Source organism: Taudactylus pleione, unplaced genomic scaffold (genome assembly GCF_031769625.1).
Source record: "Taudactylus pleione unplaced genomic scaffold, aTauple2 ptg000113l, whole genome shotgun sequence".
In the NCBI taxonomy this organism is placed as follows: domain Eukaryota; kingdom Metazoa; phylum Chordata; class Amphibia; order Anura; family Myobatrachidae; genus Taudactylus; species Taudactylus pleione.
In genome coordinates this window covers 6,096,122-6,122,060 of record NW_028284515.1, presented here as the reverse complement: position 1 = coordinate 6,122,060, position 25,939 = coordinate 6,096,122, and the positions used below count along the sequence as shown (strand labels likewise).

Genomic DNA, 25,939 nt, shown 5'->3' with positions numbered 1-25,939 from the left:
CGAGTTCAAAGAATCATTCGGAGACATTCATCATGCCTCATTTACTAAAGTATCACTAACGAAAAGCTGCTCTTTTTGCGGAGTCAGCTTTTCGGAATTGTGATATTTTTCTCATCTTCATCCTCTCCCAGCCTGCAGACCCTGCTCCGTGTCTCCCCTTCCTCACCGGTGTCTGTCCCAGGCTAATCCCGGCCCCACCTCCCTCCTGTTGGTGTCAGATGCGGCTGCCCTCCTCCTCGTGTGTGTCTGATGCAGCCCCCTTCGGGTGTCCAATCACCAGTCACCCCCCGTACCCACCCGCGGATGTCTGATCAGGACCTCCCCCGCCGGCGGTTATCCGATCCGGAGCTTCCGCAACGTCTACCCACCCCGGCTCACCTGTGTTCTCTCGGTGAGTCCGGGTCATATGTTTGTGGTGCCCCAGAGCTCTTAGCTCCGGGGCTCTGCAGAGCAGACACAGCAGGGAGGAATCTGAATAGATCCCTCTGCTGTGGCTGCCATGTAAATCTCTTCACTGGCTGCCGTGTAAACAGCAGCCTGTGAAGATTGTAGGGGGCTGAAATGTATTTTCAAAACTTGATGAAGGGCCCTGACACTTATTTTTTACAAAAGTATGTGAAAATTTTAATTTTCACATGCTTTTGTGAAAAATAAGTTATGATGAATAGGCCCCTTAAACCCTATTGCACTGCTCTATACCTGTAGCTGTGCAATTACCTGGATTTAAAATAAACTTACTGCTGTGTGAGTGAGACTAGCATAACTATCTGCCATCTGAAAGTTAAATAACCCTTTGGGACTGTCTGTTTTGAAATCCCTGAACAAGGAACATCTGACAGTCTCTTAAGAGGAGTGAATAGCACTCAGGGGTGCCGAGAGGGGGGGGGAACGGGTACAGATTACCCCGGGCCTGGGCTTCCTGAGGGGCCCGGGTCTGGAGCCGTTCCCCCCCTTCCTTCACAGCAGTCCAGCACACAGCGTGTGCTGAGCTGCAGTGGGAGACTGCTCGTGGCAGCAGCCACAGCAGTCTCCTATGCCTGTGGGGGGGAGCGATCACACCGATCGCACCCCCCCTGGCTTTGAGCTGGGCTGAGGGGGCTCAGAGCGCCCCCCCCTACCCAGCGCTTGGCGCTGCAAAACTTTTTTGGGGTGGGTGTTTTGGGAAGGGGGCGTGGCCACGCTACCTGTTACCCAGGCCCGCTGCGGCTTTTGGCGGGCCTGATTGCACTGTAGCATTGTGGTCTGTATTACCACCAGCAGACCCACTGGGGCTCTAGGGGACACTTGCTAGCTTTTTGCTCCTTTGGAAAAAGGGCACTTATACAACATTGTGGGAACTTTACATATGACACACGGCAAGTATTGCATTTATTCTTGGTATACAATTACTGGAGTATATATATATTTTTATTGTATTTTATTGTGTTATTAGTGTGATATTTTGGTGCTGTTATTACATTTATTTTACATTTCAGTTGGTAGTGTTTGAATTTACAGTGTTCAGATATAGGCGCTATCTTACTTGGTTCATGTGTATAGGTATTTTTGCCATAAGGGGAATTGGTTTTACCTGGCATGATTGACCTACCAGAGTGACGAGAAACGGTGGAGTGTCATGTTGACACGCCCCATTTTTCAGTGGCCAAGCCCCTTGTGACATGTGAACACGTCCATTTTTTGGGCGCACACAGTTGGGGGGGGATGAGGGGGCTCCATTTTTCACCTTGCCCTGGGTACCAAAGACTCTAGTGCTTGCAACTAGGGGCGTCAATGAGGAAAACCTAGAGATGTGCGGTTCGGTTTTACTCGGATATGTTGGGATCTCAAAAAGGGCATCATATTTGCTATCCGGCTGTCATGTGTTTTGGATAGCCAATAAGAGAAATCCGAACTTGCGATAATTTGGGCGATAAGAACCAAATACAACTGAACCCGCACATCTCTAGTAAAACTCTCATCATGGAGAGGTTAGTAGGTGACCATTAAGGTAAAACATATATACAGCTGAGAAGTCTCTACCCTAAATATGCCTTTACTAAACTTTCTTTAGTGTCCAATTATAATCTCTTCTGCCCAAGACTAATCATATGCATAATTATTGTACATGGTAGTTTTTCACTGGCGTCCACTGATCTATGATCCCTGTTGTTAACTCACAGCAGCCACACTTCAAGAAGCAAGTGAGGGGATGGTCAGAACTGAGACTTGGTCATAGAGAAAGGAAGAATGGCAGTTCTGTGATCAATACGTCCACTGAGTTCACATGTACAGATATCCAACCAGGCGCCACATTGTATGCTCATAGTTTGTGGAAAAATTCATTTGCACTGAAAAGTTTTAGCTTCTCTTCTCCATATAGGAGTAGCTACCAATGGTGGGTCCTCCACCAATATGCTATACAAAAGGTATGTAGGACAGAGGAAAGTGTTGTACAAATGTATACATACCCTACCTTTTTTGTTTCACTATTATTTTTAGAACTTTTCTTAAAAACTTATCCAAATAGGCAATGTATGTAATCTCAGAGTGCACGATTTGTGTGATGTAATATTTCTGTGGTATTACGTGACCCATACACGTTCTTGTATCCATTGTGTTTGTTTTTAAAAATGTTTTTGACACAAGAGGAGTTATGGGCATTTGAATGCTATGCTCCCTTTTCTTCGTCTTTTTTTTTTTTTTTTTTTTACTCAAATAGATTACACCACACAGTAGTGTCCCTTATTCACATTATGCCACACAGTAGAGCCCCTTATACACATTATGCCACACAATAGTGCACCTTACACATTATGCCACATAGTAATGCCCCTTATAATATAATATTCCATACAGTAATGCCCCTTACACATTATGCCACACAGTTATACCCCTTACACATTATTCCATACAGTAATGGCCCTTACACATTACGCCCAGCACCGGATTATTGCGGGGGCAACAGTTGCGGTTGTCCTTGGGCCCCCACACGTTAAGGGCCCCCACACCCATCAGGGTTAAATTGGGTCAGAGGAGATGGAACAGGTTCCGCCTCCTCTGGCCCACCTCTGCCCGGCACCGCAGGGAGGCTCTATTTGCTGGGCGCCCGCTGAGATTTTGTAACCAACGGGCACCCGGCTCTCTCCCCACAGCGGCAGCCGGAGCTGGAGGCTGGAGCTCGTGAGCTCCAGGTTCCGGCTCCCGCAGTGCACTATGGGAGAGACGTCATGACGTCTCTCCCATAGTTCAAAGGAGCAGCCGAGCGGACTGGACGGCAGCGGACGTAGGGCTTAAGGTAAGTATTAGTTGGGTTTTTTTGTGCAAGCGGCTTACTGGGGGCATTACTTTGGGGGCATTATTCAGGGGACATTACTATTGGGGGCTTTACTACTTGGGGGCAAGGCACTAATACAGAGGGCACTACTCGGGGTGCATTACTATTGGGGGCACTACTACTGTGGGGCATTATTCAGGGGGCATTAGTATTGGGGACTCTACTACTTGGGGGCAGGGCACTACTACAGGGGACACTACCACAGGGGGCACTACTACATAGGGAGCATTTCTATTGGGGGCACTAATACAGGGCATTACTACTGGGGCATTTATACAGAGGGTACTACAGGGGACATTACTACTGGGTCATTACTATTGGGGACACTACAACAGGGGGCATTACTACTGGGGGCACTACTAATGGGGGCATGACTACGGGGGCACTACTAATGGGGGTATTGCATAAGGGGCACCACTCCTGGGGGCACTACTACTGGGTGCACTGCATAAAGGGCGCCACTAGTGTTGGCTCCTGCATACGGGGCATTACCACTTTGGGCACTGACACTACTGGGGGCACTGCATAAGGGGCACTACTACTGTGGGCTCTGCATAAGGTCCCCATTGTGCATACCCCCAGTTCGCCCACATTTAATAGGGGCCCCCACAGACCTTAATCAGGCCCTGATTACGCCACAGTAATGCTCCTTACACATTATTCCATACAGTAATGGCCCTTACACATTACGCCACAGTAATGCCCCTTACACATTATGTCACACAGTAATGCCCCCTTCCATATGGTGAGTCATAGTGACAGCACTTACCTGGCCACCAATCTCTCACTGTCACTCACTGACTGCTGATCCTGGTCATCTGCCTTCCCTGTCGCTCTGCTGTACCAGCCACTCAACAGCTCCTTTGCACTCTAGGCACTATTGGACAGGGTGCTGAGGATGAGAGGGGAAGTTTGGAGCCTTGAGGGGAGAGATAGCAGGAAAGGAGAACATGTGTGTGGAGGAGGGGGAGGTGTCGTGGATTGGGGGTAGTTTGGAGCTGTTGGGGGAGAAAGACCATGAAAGGGGAACCTGTGGTGGGGGCACCACAAATGCAGGGGCTGTTTGGAGTTGTGTGAGGGGAGTGAGAGCAGCAAAGGGTAACCTGTGTGGGATGCAGGGGGCTGGGGTGCCGCACTTGGGGGGAGGAGTTTGGAGTATTCTGAAGGGAGAGAGCAGGAGAGAGGAGCAGATTTGGGGAGGAGATGGGGTTAGGGGTGCCTCGAATGGGGGGGGGGAGTTTGGAGCTTTGTGAGGTCAGAGAGACCAGGAGAGGAAGGAGCCGGGTGCACCACTAGTAATAACAGTGCAGCGGGCGAATGGAGATTGCGGTGGCGGCTGGTTTGTTCTGTTCGAGGGCACCGGCTGCACCGCCCTAGTTACGGCCCTTCTTGTCCTGTGGCATCTGGCACATGTAAGCATCAGATTCTTTTTAGTCCTGTAAGTTGCGAGGTTGGGTCTCCATGGCTCAGACTTGTTTTGCCAACACATTTGCATAGCACAATACTACCTACCTGTGGAGTGACCAACTAACTACTGACTAAATATATATATATTACATTCCCAACTATCCCTGAATTTAAATGAAATACAGAGTTTGGAGTGTAATAGATGAGTGCAGAGCATGTGTGATTTTTATTTTTTTTCATTTAAATGGCGTTGTCACATGCCATAGGCATTGCAGATTGTTGAGTGTACGCAGACGCCCACCAGCCTGTCTCAAGACGCCCACTAGCGCACATTATCTCCAGGAAGTGTATGAAAGCATGGGTGCATCGGAAGCGAATGCAGTGCTGGAGGTTGACTGTACCCTACCTCAAGCACTGCGATCACTTGAGTGTAAAAATCAGACAGGTGACGTGTAAATTATGCACGCCTCTTAAACAGTGTTGGGATGCTCAGGCACGCCTACGTTCGCACCTCCACTCCCCCGTTTCTAGCAGCCAGCCTGTCACCACCCACAAACGGCTTCTCCTGTCACTCACTCTGTAAGGCAGTCTATGCGCAGCGAGCAAAATGCTTCCCGAGCGTTCGCATCTGGTTCGCGCACGCGCACTGCGATGCATGCACAGAATGTTAACATGAGCCAGCTGCGAGTGAACGCATCTTAGTGTCCGGGTCTGAATCAGGTCCTTAGTTCCCCAGGTGCTTGGGGTAGGTTCTCTCTCTTTAAGCCTATGAGCTAGCAGACCTAAACATATGAACAAAGCAGAGTTTGTGTATAAATTGTGTGATACCTGGTGGCAAATGATACAGAGCAATTCTCATGTTTTTGTGAGGCACTGGCCAGAAGGTAAGTATTTGGTGCAGTTGGCCAGCTTGACAAATTATTGCAATATTTTTTAAACCAACAATGCCTGAATTAAATGAAATAGAGTTTGGAGTGTATTTAGGTGAGTGCAGAGCATATATGATTTTTTTTAATTTAAATGACATGAGGGCCTATTCATTAACACATAAAATTCGATGGAGGTAATTAGGTTTAGAACTCGCATGGAGTTCTACCTAATTACCGGAGGAATTCATCATTCCTCCTCTCCATAACTATCTATTCCGAAAAGCTGTCATTTCTGCGATGACAGCTTTCGGGAAATAAATAGTTTTCCCTCTCTACACTGCATTACCGCAACTGGAATCCGTGCTGCTCATGCGCTGTTACATTCGTAAACCCAGCGCATGCGCAGCACTACTTAGAGCTGCGGTAATTTTGTGTACCCCCCTCCACCCTCCGCTCAACTCCCCCCCGTCCCGCACTTACCTGCCCGCGCAGCAGCCTCCGGCTCCGTCCTGCTGGTCTGTCACATGGTCTCCCAGCAGACCACAGTATAGATTAGAATTTTTTATTTTTTTTTCTAATCTTTATTGTGTTCTGCTGGGAGAACAGTGTCCGACCAGCCTCCGGAGCCAGAGGGTGCACCAGAGCGCCGGAGGAAGACGCCGGGGGACCTGTCCAGCTGGAAGCAGGTAAGTTTCAACTGCTATTCACCACCTCACAGTGGTGGATAGTACCTCCATCAAATTCCGAAAACACATAATTTTTGGAACTTGATGAATACCATAATTTCCATATCCCCATACTAATGTATGGGGAGTGTGGAAATAAACGCAGGGGAACTTAACCAGGATATATCAGTGATATCTCCTGCGTTAAGATACGTTAATTTAGTGTTGATGAATAGGCCCCATGATCACATAGCTCAGGTACCGCAGTTTGTTGAGCGCCTATTTTGAATATCTATTTAGAATTAGTAGGTAGCGTTTCCGCTAAGCTGTTTTTATTGGGGCGCTGCTCCATGTCTGATTTCAAAAGGGCAGAATGCGCCCTGCCCCTTTTGGCAGCGTCCCGCTAAAACAGCCTGCCGTGTATCTTACCTGCTGCCCATCATTTGTCCAAAATGATGAGTAGATATTGTGCACATTTTGAACTTGGTATGAATTTCCGATCATCTGTCCAACATTCTGCCCATAGTTCATTTAAAAACATCAACTTTGTGATGAGCATTAGGACAGATAACCGTTCTGATAGGAACAATAAATCGCTAGTGGTGTACACTACAAGTCAGATGTTCTCATCACTGAGAAAATCATAAAGTTGGTCGGTTTGTGAGTGAAATTGTGTCTTGTGTGTACCCAGCAATAGTGGTTCTTTGTACTAAGGGGTATATTTATCATTATTATTTTTACTAAAATAATGTGAAAACGGGTGTTTTGACGCCCCTTTAACATTATTTTAGTATCACAGGAATGCACTAATGGACAACTGGAGTAGTTTTCAGAAAAAAAAAAAAACCTCCTCCAATCCCTCAATATCACATTTTTTTTAGCAAGCAGATTGCATTTATTTCTCATACTTGTAATGAGAAATGCGATCTGTTCAAATTTACTAAATGAAATTTAATAAAAAAAAAACCCTGCGATGAAAACGCTATCTGGAGATGGTGTTATAACGGTTTCACCTACTCTAGCTCAGTCTTACCTCCCTGCTGAAAGGGAAAGCAGAGCCTGGAGTAGGCTTCTGTGTTCAGCCATGTGTGTGTGATAGACCACAGACTGATCACAGTTACCTGCCTCCAGGGACCGGTGATCATCAATGATCTGGTCATCTGACTGCTGTGCTCTGTAACCCTGGTCAGCTGATCTGTAAAGTGAACTGAGATGCTGTGAAGTCCAGGCCAGCACCTCAGTGTACAGGACCAATCAGATGACCAGGGTCACAGAGCAGGAACATGGGCATCAGATGACGTGATCACAGAGGACCTCACCGATCACAGTTACCTGGGTACAGGTAAGTGTGTTAGCTTAGCGGAGCAGAGGGTAGTAGGCGGCACATGTGTAGACACAGTCTCTGTGTATTTTTTGCAAGAAGTGCTGGGGGGGGGGGGAGATTCACAGGGTCGGAGCTTTCTCGCAAGGTCTGTCCCTGCATGCAATATTTGATACATTCATGCGGTGTACTCATATATCGCATTGTGAATTTGGGCGAGTTTATCACGTTTTATCCTCATCCGAGATTGTGATAAATATGGATACACAATTGGGAACTTATCTTCAACAGAGGTAATCAATTTACACATTTATATACAGTATGTATTCAATATCACCATTCCCGAGTCCTCAAGTCACATTTTTAAATTTGCGTTTTATTTAAATAAATATTTTTTCTTTATTGTTCGCACTTAATCTACATACTGTCATTTTCATTTTACAATATTGATACTGTGTTGCTAAGCGCAGACTTTCTTACTTTTATTTGGGGATGCAGTCAGGATCCCAATGGTCAGAGAATGCAGACAGTCACAATGCTGCACTCCCGGCGGTGAGTATTAGGGTGAGGTTTAGGGTTAGGGGGAGGGTTAGGGTTTGGATGCGGAAGGGGAGGGGAGGGTGAGGGTTAGGATTGGGGTCATAATACATACCATCGGGATGTCGCTATCGGTTTTCTGACCATCGGCATTGTGACCGTTAGGATCCTGTACCAAACCATTTATATGACCTTTAAAATAAATAAGTGTACAAAGAAAAAAAAAAACTAGAAATCAAGCGGTGTAATATAGGGGTCTGATGGGAATGAGATCTGAGTCTGAAATTAAAATACTGTGCAATCTACTCATTGGATATGACCGTAATCTCTCTGCCTTTCATTTAGTCATCGTAACGTGCTGTTTTAAACAAATAGTTAATGGAGAATACAAATTCCTTCTACTTCTTTCCTTTTACGTTTTCTTTTGACACCTATTGTTTTTATATCCACAGCAAAGCAATTCATATCAAAGTAATTGATGACGAGGAGTATGAGAAAAACAAGACTTTCTACATTGAACTGAGGGCACCACACGTTGTGGACATGAGTGTGCAGAAAGGTGTAGTAGCCCCCTCGCTCACACTAACAACCTCTGCTCCTGATTGCTCTCCTAAACCCAGGGATTAGTAGGCGACTAGAAGCAATCCAGTTGTTGGTGAACCACTTGCCTTGTGATACTTCTCTAAATGCTGTCCAGGCATTATGGCTGATGTCATTCACCAACAGGCGGAGTGCCATAGATTGCCCATCCCTTTTTTTAATCTCTCTTCTATCCTAACCTCTTCCTTTATGTTTTGTGCTTTTTCTAAGCATTAATCATTTTCTTATTTAACACTCTGATTGCTAACAATGCTTTGCTTATAGGTGTGACACCACTGCACATACCCCAAGTCAATTATGCATGTCATTCTCTAGTCATTTAATAAATAATCAACATATATTAAAAGAAAACAACATCCAAGCGTAAAATAAAGCTTGATTAACTTTAAAGTAGCAATCCCGTGACTAAAGTAGGTGTGTTTTTGTTTCTAACATAAATCACTCTGGCAGGCTATATGAAGAATATAGGTATTTACCATTTTTTTCCCCATGGTTTGTTTCTTCGGACTGCTGTTAATGATTGATAAACCGGCAGCTTTTTGAAGTATTATGATACTACCATTGCAATCACATGGAATATGATGTAGTGACTCTCAAGGCTTTGGAACGCCTATCTGAAAAGCGTTTTCACCGTGACATCCTCCCCCTCCTCTTCCCCCCTCTGCCATAATATGATAAACTGGGAGCTGTAAGCCTGTGCATATGTATCAACTCAGGGGCATATAGATCAATGTTTTTGTACTAAAATTATGTGAAAACAGGTGCTTTTTACACACCCATTTCAATTTATTTTAGTTTCATATACATTTACCAAAGGCCTTTTGGACGAGATTTAGTAAAAATCTCATCCACGCCCTAAAATTCACATCATCTCAACATGCTGACTTCATTTCCCATACCTCTGATGGCAAATGCGGTCAGCAGGACCGTATCTAGGGATTTGCGAGCTGTACTGTTGTACAGAGTGCAGGGCCATGTGGGTGGCACTATCGCAGCCTCATGGCCCTTGCTTCTGGCTAGTAATGCCTGGAATACCACCCAGAGGCCAATATCGCTCCAGTCACGCCTTCCTACAGTCTATACAGCTGCTTTGATTGTCCTCAGGATGTTCCCGGCAGTGCTGCAATTTTGGTGCTGGTGGCGCTGCTCCCTCCGAGAGGGGTCAGCCAAGTCTGCAATGCTGGGGGTATGGCGTAGTTGGCACAGGGGTGTGACAGCACAATTGGATCATTGTCACCCTGCCTACTGCTATACAATGGCGAAGCGGGGGCTGGGCAATGATGACGCAATTCAACAGGAATTGTGTCATCAGCTGCCTGGACTGCCATCTTCACTCAGGAACTGGGTGGCCTCCGGGAGAGGCCTCTTTGTAGTGCATAGTATTTACTCTTTTTGGGGGGAGGGGGAGTGGCCACGCCTCCCGGATTTGGCCACGACCTCCGCCAGTACTTGGGCCCCGTTCAGCTCTTGATGGTCCTATCTGTCATCTACACATTGAGAGCCTCATTCGCAGAGTGCAAATGGCCCAGATGCAATACAATCTCCTCTTTATCAGAGCTATGTCCTTGATATGTGCAAGGGAGCCTAGAATTCAGCCAAAGTGCATAGGATTTGGGGAGCAAGATGGCTGCCACTCAAGAGATAAAGTTAGGTTTGCATGTTGTGTATGCAGGGTGTCAATTATTGACTTTAAAGTTATATAGGGGTTATTGAAATAGACATGACTTGCATACTGGGTGTTTGCAGGTGGTGCATAGTGTCTTGAACCATTTTTGCTTTGTTTCTGCATTTTGTGGATTTTACAGTTATTCATATAAATGTCAGCATGGTATAGCCAGAAGGGACTAGCCCCATTAGCACCTTGTAAGCGTGTACTGTACACATGATTTATAGATACACAGTATAATTATAGTGTGGAGGTGTTTTGTTTGCAGATAAATGCTGAGTAATGGAATGTATTTTGTATGATGCTCACACATTCTCCAAAAAGGACAGACGTACACAAAAATTACAATTGCAAACAATTTTGCTTTACCCAATTCTTGCACATCCTCCTAGTGCCTAGTTTCAGCCAAGCTGTGCCTACTCCTTCATTAATATTACCTAAACAAATAGAGGCTAACCACGTTTCTTCTTTATTTTGGAAATGATCACATTGAATCCAGATTGCATTTTACCATCTTGATCACTGTTGGAAAGAATAAGGTTGTTTTTGTTTACTAAGCATCCGTTATGCGTTGATTAATGTGCTAACTTGTTGGGCTGCAAGCAATACCCTTTGGCAGATTGTTCTGATTGTTTTGCATGTTCATTTCATTTTGTCAATCTAAATATTGCCTCCTTGTTTATTTTTACCTCTCCCCTAATTGATTTTAGCTTTTGCCAATGTCCCACTCAGTGATGGTAAGGGATAATCTAGTCAACCTTTATTTCAGTTGTCATAATGCTCATTATCTGTATGCATGATTTGAGACTCTTCATCATCATCAATGTGCACTTCATACTTACCTACTGTCCCGGAAATTGAGGGAGGCTCCCGAATTTTCAGGGAGCCCCCTTGCACCCCCGGCAGAGTATCCGGGTTCTCCCGCATCCAGCTTACTTCCTAGTGAAGTGGGCAGGATGGGAAGATAATGGCCGAAATTCACGGCATAAATTGCGTGAATTGCGGCTCCGTATGGAAGGGGTGAGGCTAAATTACTTGAAAATGCGTCATTTAGCCCCACCCCCTTCCCGTGCTCCTGCGATTCGAGGCAGTTTGCCATGATGGTGGCAGGGCCTAATTACATAGGAACTCGGACCCGCTCCCCAAAGTGGCCAGCTACAGTCAGGTGCATAAATATTGGGACATTGACAGAATTTTCATATTTTGGCCTCTATTCACCACCACAATGGCTTTGAAATGAAACAAACAAGATGTGCTTTAACTGCAGACTTTCAGATTGCATTTGTGGGTAATTACATCCAAATCAGGCGAACGGCGTAGGAATTACAACGGTTTCTATATGTGCCTCCCACTTTTTAAGGGGCCAAAAGTAATGGGACTATCAACTCAAAAGCTATTTCATGGACAGGTGTGGGATTTTCCCTCGTTATTTCATTATCAATTAAGCAGGTAAAAGGTCTGGAGTTGATTCTAGGTGTTACATTTGCATTTGGAATCAGTTGCCATCGACTCTCAATATGAGATCCAAAAAGCTGTCACTATCAGTGAAGCAAGCCATCATTAGGCTGAAAAATCAAAACAAACCCATCAGAGAGATAGCAAAAACATTGGGTGTGGCCAAAACAACTGTTTGGAACATTCTTAAAAAGAAAGAACGCATCGGAGAGCTCAGCAACACCAAAAGACCCGGAAGACCACAGAAAACAACTGTGGTTGATGACAGAAGAATTATTTCCCTGGTGAAGAAAAACCCCTTCACAACAGTTGGCCAAATCAAGAACACTCTTCAGGAGGTATTTGTATATGTGTCAAAGTCAACAATCAAGAGAAGACTTCACAAGAGTGAATATAGAGGGTTCACCACAAGATGTAAACCATTGGTGAGGAAGACCAGATTAGAGTTTGCCAAACAACATCTAAAAAAGCCATTACAGTTCTGGAACAACATCCTATTGACAGATGAGACAAAGATCAACTTGTACCAGAGTGATGGGAAGAGAAGAGTATGGAGAAGGAAAGGAACTGCTCATGATCCAAAACATACCACCTCATCAGTGAAGCATGGTGGTAGTAGTGTCATGGCGTGGGCATGTATGGCTGCCAATGGAACTGGTTCCCTTGTATTTATTGATGATGTGACTGCTGACAAAAGCAGCAGAATGAATTCTGAAGTGTTTCGGGCAATATTATATGCTCATATTCAGTCAAATGCTTCAGAAAACATTGGACGGCGCTTCACAGTGCAGATGGATAATGACCCGAAGCATACTGTAAAAGCAACCAAAGAGTTTTTTAAGGCTAAAACGTGGAATGTTATGCAATGGCCAAGTCAATCCCTTGACCTGAATCAGATTGAGCATGCATTTCACTTGATGAAGACAAAACTGAAGGGAAAATCCCCCAAGAACAAGCAGGAACTGAAGACATTTGCAGTAGAGGCCTGGCAGAGCATCCCCAGGGATGAAACCCAGCGTCTGGTGATGTCTATGCGTTCCAGACTTCAGGCTGTAATTGCCTGCAAAGGATTTGCAACAAAGTATTAAAAAGTGAAAGTTAGATTTAGGATTGTTTAGTTTGTCCCATTACTTTTGGCCCCTTAAAAAGTGGGAGGCACATATAGAAACCGTTGTAATTCCTACACCGTTCACCTGATTTGGATGTAATTACCCTCAAATTAAATCTGAAAGTCTGCAGTTGAAGCACATCTTGTTTGTTTCATTTCAAAGCCATTGTGGTGGTGAATAGAGGCCAAAATATGAAAATTCTGTCAGTGTCCCAATATTTATGCACCTGACTGTATGTCTGCTCTCGGGCATCTCCTGGGGAGAAGATAATAAAAGTCGTCAAGTATGGCGCACTTCCAACCCGTCCTACACTAGGTGCAAAAGATATGTCTGAAAGCAGGCATATTTATAATTCCAGCATAGTACGTCATTCTATCGACACAACCTCTCTGGAGTTTGCACATGTGGGAACAGCCCAATAAAGCCCCTTCAGTGGCAAGTGGAGATGTAACCCAAGTGCTTATGACTCTGTACCACTTGTACTTGTGTATACTTGATGCCGGAGCACGAGCAGTGTGAAATTACGCAAGATATGTTCCGCAAACAAATGTTCAACTCATCAGCAGCAGCTTGGTGTTTTTCAATTACATTTACTAATATACTATGCTCCCAGAACAGGGGTGGGGAACCTTTTTTCTGCCAAGGGCCATTTGGATATTTATAACATCATTCGTATGCGGGTGCAGACCACACCCCTCTCTGTGTGACTTTCTCACGGTGGGGGCGTGGCCACAATCTCCGGTAATTACAGCAATCCCCGGGGAGCTGTAAGGGCAGCGGTGTGACCGGCTGATGCATCTAAGGATGCTCCAGACGGCACTGCTGCATAGATTCTGGCTACAGGTTGCTAATCTAGGCCCCCTGCTAGCAAGATGAGGCTAGCAGAAAAAAGCTCCTAGATTTATTGCATTTTGAGTCCCGTCTGCGGTTGCCTTGGCAGGGCCAGACCAAATTCTTTTGCAGGCCTTATATACGGCCCGCCGGCTGGACGTTCTCCACCCCTGTCCTAGAATGAGCAAACATTATTAAGTCCAGCTAACCTCGGTGTGGTTAATTGTGGGTCAGTTATATGGATCAATGCGAAACCTCAGAAATCAGTGCTCACCTTCAAAGTTGCAAAAATAATAAAAATTCTTTGATGCCTCAATCCTCCATGATCTGCTCATTGTATAAAAGAAAACAATGCAGAATGTTGTGCTTATCTTAAGCTGGCCATACATCAGCCATCACCAATTCTGCTTTTTTCCCCCCCAGTTGAACGATTCACTAATATGAGCCCATACATTGGCAATATTATACAGTGATTTGCAGATATATAGATCCAAAGATCGGATCTGCTAACTATGAAAGTGCCCATACATCATCTCAAAGGGTTGTCATTTGGGTGATTCTCTGTGTGACCAACGTACGGGACATTTACATGAATTCAAGTACATACATGAACTGTTTCTGTTCCTAAATTTTTTTTTCCTAGTGTCCCAGTCTTAAATACTTCGGTGGTAGAAAATATACACCAGAAAAATACTCACTACAGTAAACCATTCACTCTGGCGTTTTTAAAAACTCTGTGTGATGCACGTCTTGGATGCGATGGGCAACGCCATTTTTAGATGGTGTTGCCCAATAGAAGCCTAAGGGCTTCTATTCGCGACTCTCTCCTGGTTCTTTCCCATCACCCCCGCGGCGTTGGCGTGGCACATAGACCCGGAAGTTCCTCTATCACAAAGGACAGCTCTTACCGGGAGAGCTGTCCTTTATAATTGTATTCATACATACCAGCTTTATTTACGCCATACTTGCCTACCCTCCCGGGAGTCGCAGAAGAGTAGGCAAATCTTGCGCATCCCGCCAACTTCCTAGTGAAATGAGCTGGATGGGAAGATTTTCCAAGAAATTTGCGTGTCAGTAGGGAGGGGGCAGGGCTTAATGATGCGAATCGCCTCATTTAGCCCCACCCCCTCCTCACTGACCTGCAAATTGCAGGATTTAATGTAAATGGGTGGGGCCTAATGGCAGCTATAATCTGGCTCCGCCCCCCCGATGCTGACAGCACCAGGTCCTCTCTGGCTGCTCTCGGAAAGGACTACTTAAAAGTCGGTAAGTATGATTTACGCCGGTATGCATGCGATACGTGGCAGGATGCATGCAAATTGCAATGCCCCAAGTGACAAATTGACACACAATTTACTAACATATATAACTTAAAGCATTAAAAATAAATACAAATAAATAAGCTCAAAGATACATAAAAAATTAAAATTTTTGTGATCCGTTCATATTGTGACATGTACTCAAGAAGCCATAAAAATATCAATATGTCAACCTGTGTCGCATATTGTTTCAAGTGGCAATCTTTTTCTGGTCTTGTGGCAGTACCCAGGGATGGCTGCTATTGTGACTTTTGTCAAGGAAAGAAAATTCCAAAAGCACAACCATTTATGCCACCTGCCATAGCTAAACATTGATATTGTCCATCAATGTGAAATATGCTAGTAATAATACCCATCAAGATCTAATTTGACATTGTTAATGCCCAGCACGCTCTAAGATGCCAGTGATAATGCCTAGCCAGCAATATCTAATATGCCAGTAATTATGGTCATCAAGATCTAATATGCCATTGTTAAAGCCCATTAAGCTCTAATATGCCTTTTTAATGCAAGAAATATGCAAGTAATAATGCCTACAGATGCAACATATCAGAGATAATGCAACAGCACTCAATATGTCATTGACAATATTCAGTGCCACTTACATAGTTAAATTCCATTTAAATAGTTACAGATGTAGCCACGGTCATCGCATCGCAGCAACTACTGTTCCCGCGTCTATGGTGTGCACGTGCGTAGGCGCACGCACACCATTGACTTCAGTGGAGAACACCGGCCGCGTCTAGTCGCGGCCCAGCGAGAGCTCCGCAATGCGTGACGCTGCGTGCGCGCAACACAGCAACGATGAAGGCGGCTCCATTTGTAGTAAGGATGAAAAAAGACACAAGTCCATTAAGATCAGTCTTTTAGTATTGTGTTGAATCTGATCCCTCTCTGGTTCTCATATGTTCTTGTGCCGAAAACTGTACTTCATTTTAACCACTTAACTGAACTGACGAATTTGTTTCCAAAAACCACTCCAAAACTGTCTTTTTTTTTTTAAATGATTAAATAAGGTCAAGAACATATATTTAATACTTATTCTACACAATTTTGTAAAAAAAAAAAAATAATAATAATAATTTGTTTTGAAACACAACATTAATATCGATTGTTATTACATCAGTCATCGATATATCAGACTATCGATGTTTGGACCATCGTGTCCGTCGCACCTTTGATTTTCTCAGAGCAGCTGCCAGGTACATACTGGGGGGCGTTCATTTACATTTTCCCTTCTCCTCACTGCTATCGCCGGGTGAGGGGCTCCTGCCGTGCTGACCGATCAGCAGTGATCAGCAGCACAGCAGTCACTGGGGAAGGGTGTAGAGATACAAGGGGCCGGGAGATTTTTCAATATAAATATTGTAGTCAGCCAATGGATAGATTTGTTTATGTGGTCAGTGTAAAGTGAACATATTACCAGTGGCACCTGTTTGTTTTTAATTATCTCTAGTTAGAGACTGCAAAACATACCTTCTGCCATCAGTTGCTAGTAACGTATACTATACTATATACAGTACGTATGTGTGTGTGTGTAAGTGTGGGGGGGGGGACGACAGCCTTTTATATTACATTACATTTTTTATATTAACTTGGTAATCAAAGAAAAGCTCTGATGACAGGTCCACTTGACATACTCCCTCACCTAGACCTAGATTTCAGTGACGCTTCAAATGGGGACGAGCGACAGCAAAGATCCTGTAAAATATGTCTCGCAACAACAAATTTCCTTAAGAATGAAATTGTGAGAACTATAATTATGAGTAAAGGACATTTTCATGTGGCGAGGTGTCAATTTCATTCAGTTTTGGAGCTGGTTACAGTCTTTTAAGTATGCAAATTATATTCATGCTGTTGTGTCTCGTTGAAAAGGTTAGTGACCTAATTATTACTACAGAAACTAAAGGGACTGCCAAGAAGAGAGAGCGATATATTAGATGGTATATGACTATAGAACGATTACAGTCATAACCTGTAAACCAAAGAAATGTTACTATCACAGCACATTTAAAGTGTACCTTTCTCCTGCAGACAGTGGGGGGCGCTATTTTGTGGGCTGAAGGATACAGCCTATTGGCTCACTAAGAACTACTGCCTCATTGAAATCGCTAGCTGTTAATGATTTGTTAGGCTAAATTTTTGTTTCCACCCACATAATCTCTGCCCCCATTGTTTGCAGGACAGCTCTTGTGTATATTAAAGCAGATGTCTTTTTTTGGAGGGGAAAAATGCATTTTAATGTCATTATTTTTCTTTTACCTTGCAAAATAGATTAATTTGAGGGCAATCTGTTATTTAAACCTTACATGCCACCAACACTGTTTAGGATACGTATTCTAGTGTCTCATCTGTATCTGCAATCTCATCTTGATAAACCACAGATGCCAGGTTTCTATGGTGCTGAAGTATTTCTGTCTCTCGGCAGGTAGAGGTATAGCTGTGAGTCACTGCCTCCTAAACAAACACAAAACACAATATTGCTGCTTGTGGAGGCAATGCACAGTGACTGACAGCGGAACTACTGCAGGGATCTATCTCCATTAGGAGCTCTAAAAAACATTTTCCAGCCAAGTATAAAAGAAACAAGTGTGAAAGATTCATGGGCATGGACTAGTTTTTAACTGGCCTCGCCACATTGTTTACAGCCTTTCACTTTGTAAATGGGTTGCAGTTTTGAATGCATGCGGGACGAGAGTTCTGTCAATTGCTTAATTATTTAATGGAAGACACCTGTGGTGGTCACTTCTGTGCTTAAGGTTTATAACAATTTTTAGAGTGGTTTCTCGTCTGCTGTTATCAAGTTTTTAGCAATGTTACAAGGGTAAGAAATTAATTTGACAGCTGCCTTGCAGTGTGCATTGTGATGAGGCTGAGGGACTGGACAGCAACTGTATATACCAGGTTTAGCCAACCCTGGTCCTCGTGAGCTACCAACAGTGCATCATTTCCAGGTATCCTCACAGAATCACAAGTGAAATAATTAGCTTCTCCTGTGGATCTTTTCAAATGTGTTAAGGCCCCCATACATCAGCAATTGTGCAATTTGCCATCGATTGTGTATAAAAATCTTTCCCTTTTTCAATCGATTGCAGAATTGCCACAATCGATTGAAAAAGGGAAAGATTTTTATACACAATCGATTGCAAATTGCACAATTGCTGATGTACGGGGGCCTTTAGTGAGTAATGAATACACCTGTGCACCAGCTAGGTGATCTGGAAAACGTGAACTGTTGGTAGCTCTCGAGGACCGAGGTTGACTACCCCTGGTATATACAGTTCCTGCTCAAAGAGGTCCTTCCAGTGTAGGTTGTGACCCAATCATTGTGACATAAGATCCTCGGGCGACCTTTTCAGTCAGGCCCGCCCACTGCTGTTCATTCCCCCAGTCCATGTTGCGATAAATGATTTCATACAGCTGGTGCTATTATTTATTTATTAACAGTCATCTTTATAGCGCCATCATATTACGTTCTGCTTTACAATTAAGAATAAAGCAGTAAATGAGATTGGGTAATACAGACAGAAAGACAGAGGGGACAAGCTTGCAATCTATAGTGAAATAAGAACTACTTGAGAATAAGTCAGGCTTGCCGACATCCTGGCAGCTCCCTCTGGACAAGCAAGGGGACGTGGCTGGGGATACTACTAACGATACTGGACTTAATCCTCTACACGCTCCTGCCTATAACTTCTAAATTCTGCCTATACCTTCTAAAACCTGCCTATACCTTCTAGAATTGTCGCTATTTGTGTACGCAGTCATACAGTAAATAAATGCCTGCAGACTTTGAAATGTGTTTCCAACACACAAAGGTTATTATTCAACATAAAAACAGTAGGTTACACGCTGTGATCTAAAGACAATTTAGCGCAAAGAAATCATACAGACCCAAGGTACAGTTATACATACGCACGCGCACTGGGACCAGTTACCGGCATCAATAAGAAACCTCCGTCAACAGCATCAGCAAGAAGACTCCAGATTGGGGTCTGAACGCACATATATACCCTTACAGGAGTATGCAACACAATAGGCATATTTGGCATGATTCCATTGGTCCTCCGTCACGGTGCTTCTGTTACAGGACATTTAACAGGTCGATTCAAATGGACACAGGTCAGCCTCCAACAGCCTTTTGTCTCCTTTTTCCCGCTGCATGGAAATCTAAGCTGCTAACATTTACAGAGTACATTTTAATGTTTTAACTCTGTATAGTCCATAGTTTGCAGATGCTGGTTCCGATCTTCTCACCGATGGTACCGGATATCTGTGGAGACACAGTGGATCAGTACAACACCAGACACGATCTACTTACCATGTACTAAACCTTAGTTGCAGAAAACAGTCATTTCTTTACACGCTGGCATTGTGAATGAATCATGTAATAATAATAACCCTTTTACGCTACGAACTATTGCTTTAAGTGTATGTATGCAAGGGAGAACGACACTAAATAGCGTTGTGCGTCTGGGGGTCTGTGGGGTACTTAGCGAGCAGCACTAAGCTGGAAAGGTATCTCTGAGTGTATGGGACTAAGGGCCTAATTCAGACCCGTGAGCGAGCGAAGGACGCTCACAAGCGGGTCGATGATGCCCGCATGCGCACGACGGAGGGAGCTCCGTCGTGCGCATGCGCGAGACCCGGCGAGCAACGAGGAATCCGTCGCTCGGGGTCTCGCACCAAAGGGGGCATGCTGTCGATGGTGAGTGACAGCACACCCCCTTTGGTGGGCGTGCCGGGGGCGTGGCTGCCAGACGGAGGCGTTCCCATGGGAACGCCTACCGTCTGGGGCCGGCCCCACTGACATCAGTAGTGATGTCAGTGGGAGTTATTTTGGCTCTGATAGAGCCAAAATCACTCCAGGGCTTGCGGCAGCGAGACCCTACCGCAGGGTCTCGTCGCAAGCCCGATGGTCGCGATGGTCTTGACCATCGCGACCATCATCATGGACGCTCGCTATAGCTGTGGGTGGTAACCCACAGCTATGCGAGCGTCCAAGAGGCCACTCCATTTTTAGGGAGGAGGGCCCTGATTCAGAGCGAGCGTTCTGGTCAGAGCGTTCGGCTCTGAATCAGGCCCTAAGTCGGTATTGGTTGTGTAGGGATCGTTAAAAAGCTGAACGTGCTAATAATTAGCTATTTTGCGTTGTGCACTGTTTAACATTGCGTGTATGTGTTAATGTGAATGCAGGGAAAACACCACTAACTTGCTACTATTTTGCACTGTTCACTATTTAAGTTCGTGGTGATTTTAATGTGTTGGAAAGTCATTTTTATGTATGTTAAACACTGTCGGTATGTGTTTGGGGAAGATTGTTAAAAAGCTGGCCGTGCTATTTATTAGCAATTAACCTAAAGAACCTAAAGCAATTAACCCAAAGAACCTAACAAACTGTAGGGCCTGATGCAGCACGGATTGCAATTGTGATCGCAGCTGCATAATCACACGCAATGCAGCTGCGAAAATATGCTAATGTCTGTCACCACTTAGCCAGCATAGAGACCCCCACTGCTGCTTTCTCACATCTGTAATACCTTGCAGTCCTGCATATACATCGGTAACATCGAAGCACATCGGCCCCTCACGCACAATCACAGCAGGTCTGACTTGTCGCAGAAATTGCAAGTCTCCTCGCACGCAGTGAGTGCTCAGGCTGTGTAGGCAATCACAGCGGCTAATTTATGCACGCCCATGCAAAGGCGTTCTAACGTACAGACATGCCTGGGTTTCTCCAGCCACTCCCCCGTCACCACCCCCAAACGCTCACTGCCTGTCACTCACACTGCGTTGGATCTCTTTATGGCACTATGAGCCCCATTTATCAAGGATAGCTTTTGCAATGTGATCAGGGCATGCCAGTAACGCCCCTGATCGCATTGCAAAATGCGATCCTATCTGCTGGATGTATTATCCTGGACATGCAGGGAGACGGGCTCCGAAAGGAGCCCATCCCTGCGATGTCTCCAGAGGGCAGCCGGGACTGTTGCGCATGCGTAGTCCCGCGGACTGCACATGAGCGGCTCTCATTGCCGGCGGAGGGTTCCGTGAGATCCCTCCGCCGGCTGATATGCGGTAAGTTGCCATAGACTACAGCGGCTAACGCTATCTTCAGATGGCGTTAGCTGCTGGGGCAAATATCGGGAATGCGACATTAGAAACCTATGGGGGAGGAGGCTGCTAGCGACAATGGAGGGATCACAGCAGGTATCGGAGATAGCTGCTGCGGTCCCTCCTTCATACATCCGGGTGATACTTAGTATTTGAGGTAAACCCCAGAAAACAGGTGTTTTCGGGGAATTTACCTCAAATTCACTTTGATAAATGGGCCCCTATGTGATTCTTTTTTTCTGATGATGAGATACTAATGATATATGGTATATGTAATTTACATTATCTGGGCAATTTAATTTTTTTTTATATTTATGATTCAAATTAAATTTAACTTATTAGTAGAGCTACCAGCACCTTTTAAATATTCTATTAAGTACTTATTTGCTATTATGTGTGCTGCATTGTACTGTAGACAAAATGATCTGCATTCATTGTGTTTTAGTCAAATGGGGTCTTTTTAGTATACTGGCCAAATGATGCCTTATTGTATGCTGGTGTGTCTTGTATTATATCCTGCTGGTAAATGGCTCTACAACCTTGTTGTTATTGTGAGTTGAATAACAGGGTGGTTATGATCTATTTATAATAATGCTATATAATTGCTAGTAATGTGGGTGCAGTGAGAAGGAGTGTGACTTTTGCACTATATTTTAAGTGATGACTTCTTTTAACCCCTTCGCTGGTTTGGACGAATGAGAGGGAAACTTACTTAAAAGTAGAGATGAAAGGTTCAGTTTTATCTCTGTTCTGCTCAGATCTGGAAATGTCATCTTATTGCCTATCTGGCTCTCACATGTTATGGATAACCAATACGTCAGATCCGAACTTGGGAAAAGAACAGAGTCAAAACCGAACCGCTCATCTCTACTTAAAAGTACCCCCTTAAATTGCTATAGCTTGAACCTGCAGATGGGGCTTAATTAATACTTGCCAACTCTCCCTCATTGTCAGGGAGACTCCCTGAAATAGCAGCAATCTCCCTGTCTCCCTGAAGAGTCTAGCAATCTCCCTCATTTCACCTTACCCCCATTATAACACTTTTATATAAAAGAAAAAACAGAGATATATACATTCAAATGGGATCATTAGTATAATTTCCCTGCATTAGTTATAAGGCACAATGATCCCTATGGATACATGTATTTTCTGAGAAGTATCAGTGTGTTTTCATCAACAAGTAGATCTTACTAACAGCTTTGGGGCTCATTCACATGTGGATGTAAGTCAGTTTTATGACACGCCTCTCAGATGTAGCAGTACACGCCCACTTTACCGCCGTGCTCATAGGTGCCGCTTTCACAATCTCCCTGAAATGCTTTTTCAAAAGTAGGCAAGTATGGCTTAATTACATCATCACCCCAATCCCATGATGACCTCGTGAACCCACACCCCTTCCAGGATAAAGATTGCAAAACTTTTTAAAAGCCAGGTAGTATAGCAAAAAAAGCATTCAAAGTGCTCTCATACCCCCATCCTGTTATCCACTGACTCAGGGCTACATCCTTATGAAAGAGTGTATACGAGGTATCATTTATGTGGGTAAGGCATTAATATTTACTGATATTAATGATGGAATGTCACCAGCCCAAAAAGTGTCAAATTTGTCTCGGCAGCTTTGGGGTTAAACAAAAACTATGTTGGATGCATCGTATATCACCGATTACTGCTTCAGAAGATATATGAGGGGGGTTAAAACATTTTTATCAATTTTGATAGATGTCCTTTTGTCAATTAAAATTATTTTTCAATTTTTACCTATGATGGAAATTACAGACCTCTCTCATCTTTTAAAGTGCAACAACTTGCGCAATCGGTGGCTGTCCAAATACAGGTTGAGTCTCCTATATCCAAAATGCTTGGGACCAGGGTTATTTTGGCTATAGGAATATTCTGTATTTTGGAACATTTGCATATTATAATTAAATATTTGGGAATGTGACCCAAATCTAAAACACAGAGTGCATTTATGTGTCATATACAAATTATACACACAGCCTGCAGGTAATTTTATACAATATTTTAAATCATTTTGTGACTCAAACAAAGTTTGTGTACCTACATGAACTTCATTTATGTTTCATATACACATTATACACAAAGCCTGACGGTAATTTTATACAATATCTTTAATAATTTTGTGCCTTAAACAAAAATGTGTACATTGAACCATCAAAAAGCATAGGTTTCACTATCGCAGTCATGCTAAAAATATTCCGTATTTCGGAATATTCGGATATGGGAGACTCACCCTGTATATAAGCATTATTAGATAGAACGAAAATGTTATTGCAGTTCAAGGGGGGGTAACCTATTACCTGCGGTAATTTCCAGCATGGAAAATATGGGCTTTTAACGCGATAAAAGCCAGATGGTCATTATTGGGCTATCCAATTATAGCCTGGTTTTTCGAGTGGAAAATTACTGTTTCTCGCCCAAAAATACATAGGATCAGCGAAAAGCTATGGGCCTATTTTATTTTGCGGCAGTGATAGCCGAAAAAACTTTCCTTACTGGGGATTTAGGCCTTCATTCAGAGGCGGCCGTACGGTCTACGGCCGCCTCGATGTTTGTCAAGTGCGCATGCGCACGAGGGAGCCGGCTCCTTCGTGCGCATGTGTGAGACCCGCTACGACCGACAGCGCTGGGGGGGGTGCCAGCCCAAACGGAGGCATTCTCATGGGAACGCCTACCGTTTGGGGGAGGCCCCACTGACATCACTAGTGATGTCAGTGGAGAGCTTCCGGCTCTGACAGAGCCAGAAGCTCTCCGGGGCTTACGACAAGTGAGACCCTACCCTAGGGTCTCGTCGTAAGCCCCGATGGTCGCGATGGTCTCTGACCATCGCGACCATCACCCTAGCGGTCGTTAGAGCTGTGGGTGTAAACCCACAGCCTAACGACCGAAACAGAGGCGGCCGGTCAGGATGCAAGCGGCCGCCCAGTTTCTGAGCCACCGCTTGCATCCTCCGACCGCCTCTGAATGAGGCCCTTAGTTTCACCTGCTTAAGGCAGGAAAAACAAAACCCCTGTTAAGTGCTGGCATCTAGACTAATTGGACAGCCCCGTCGTTGGTAATTAGCCGTGGATACCGCCCTTAGTGTGTCTGAATGCACGAAAACTAGGTACTTATCTCCATGAAAAATAATATGCCAATATCTCTGCACATACAGTACATGGTTCCAGGCTCACACTTTGGGAAAGTACTCCAGTAAGAATATTACTGTCTCTTTAGTACTACCTCCTGTGTTATATATTCATTGTTGTACACCTCCTTCGTTTCTTGAATAAGTCATGAGACCAAGGAAACATCAGTCTAGCCTTTACTTCATGTGTCACATTTGTGTACTTGGATATTTTTATTACGTGTGGTTTCCTTTATCAATTTCACCTGGAGAGTGCCACAGTCCTCACATTGAAAGTATAGGATGGCTCCAGATTATGGGCAACTCTTGAGCATCTATATTATAAAATGCATCTTTCAGGATTAAAGAGGCTCTGAAGCCTCCAGTTCACTCACCCACACACACCAAAGTGTGTGTTGAATGCCATTAGATTACTCATTTTAAAATATCTCAACCTGCAATGTCAAATCTTGTCTTTTCATGTACTGTAGGTGAAATACAAGGTGCAAACAGTACACCTAGCCACGTCTAGTACACTTCCTCTCTGGAGGAACGAGCTGATGTACTTCCCACAGCTGCAGCCCTTTAGAGTGCTAGCCCTTGTAATTTTACACAAAAAGTGCATATTTTCATTATAAAAAATTAGGGCAAGACGACCCCCCCACTCAAGTATTTTTTTATTTAGTTTTTTTTTACACTTTTTATGCATTTTTGCCATCTACATGGTAAGTAGCAGCATGTTACATTTTTGGTCTATCCAACTGTGTTTTCCAATTTATATAATTTGAATTGTTGTTCATTAGGTTGCATAAAAAGAACAATTTTGCATTAAAAAACTAGAGTAGCTTTTAACACATTTTGTTTTTTGGTACATACGTTAAAATGCAAAACTAGAAAGTTTAGAAAACTAAAAACTTGTGCTATGGTTACAGCAGGGCATTTTTGCCAAAACTGCCAAGCCCTATGTCACACCTGCCAGTTTTGGCCGGCCGGCAAAAAACCAGGCAGAAGCTGGCCGTTTTTGTCAGGCACTCAGTGCCTTTCACATGCAGCGACTTTGAGCTGGTTTTAATGTTTTTTTTTTTTTTAATTTATCTTATGGACATGCGTGTGTAAGGAGACATTGTTTCCTATACTCCACTGACTTACAGGGATGGCACAGGCACGGCACGGCAGCCGTCCTTCTCAGTGGATATTCCCGGCTGTAACACGGCAACCGTGCCGTGTGAAAGGACCCACGCGCTTCCAGATTTTTGCCAGCCAGAGAAACCTGGCAGATGTGAAAAAGCCTTATGGCATTTCTTGGGGACCGGCCTGTACTAAAATATTGCATTTAAAATTACAAATTATTAAATGAAGAATGTAATATTAAGTCTTTGTAACTTGAGTATAATAGTGTGTATGTGTGTGTATATATATATATATATTTATATATACACTGTATATATGTGTGTGTGTGTATGTATATATACCTGTGTATATATATATATATATATATATATATAATTTATTTATTTATTACTTGTACATTTGGAACTGTAGTTTAGTTTTGTAGTCCACAAAATAATTGAATACAGTGGTTATAACCGTGCATTTAGAACATTACAAT

General features: G+C 44.0%; 1 protein-coding gene across 7 annotated transcripts in view; it reads left to right on the top strand.

Annotated features, from left to right (window-relative positions):
- The window catches only part of SLC8A3 (solute carrier family 8 member A3), a 410,207-nt gene that overhangs the window by 285,106 nt on the left and 99,162 nt on the right, over positions 1-25,939 (top strand). For 4 of the 7 annotated variants that reach the window (XM_088471215.1, XM_088471212.1, XM_088471213.1 and 1 more), the window contains one exon: positions 8,565-8,671. The exons of the other annotated variants lie outside the window; for them this stretch is intronic. In XM_088471215.1, coding sequence (XP_088327341.1) covers positions 8,565-8,671 — 107 coding nt within the window. The remainder of the gene's footprint in view (positions 1-8,564; positions 8,672-25,939) is intronic. 7 annotated transcript variants of the gene reach the window in all.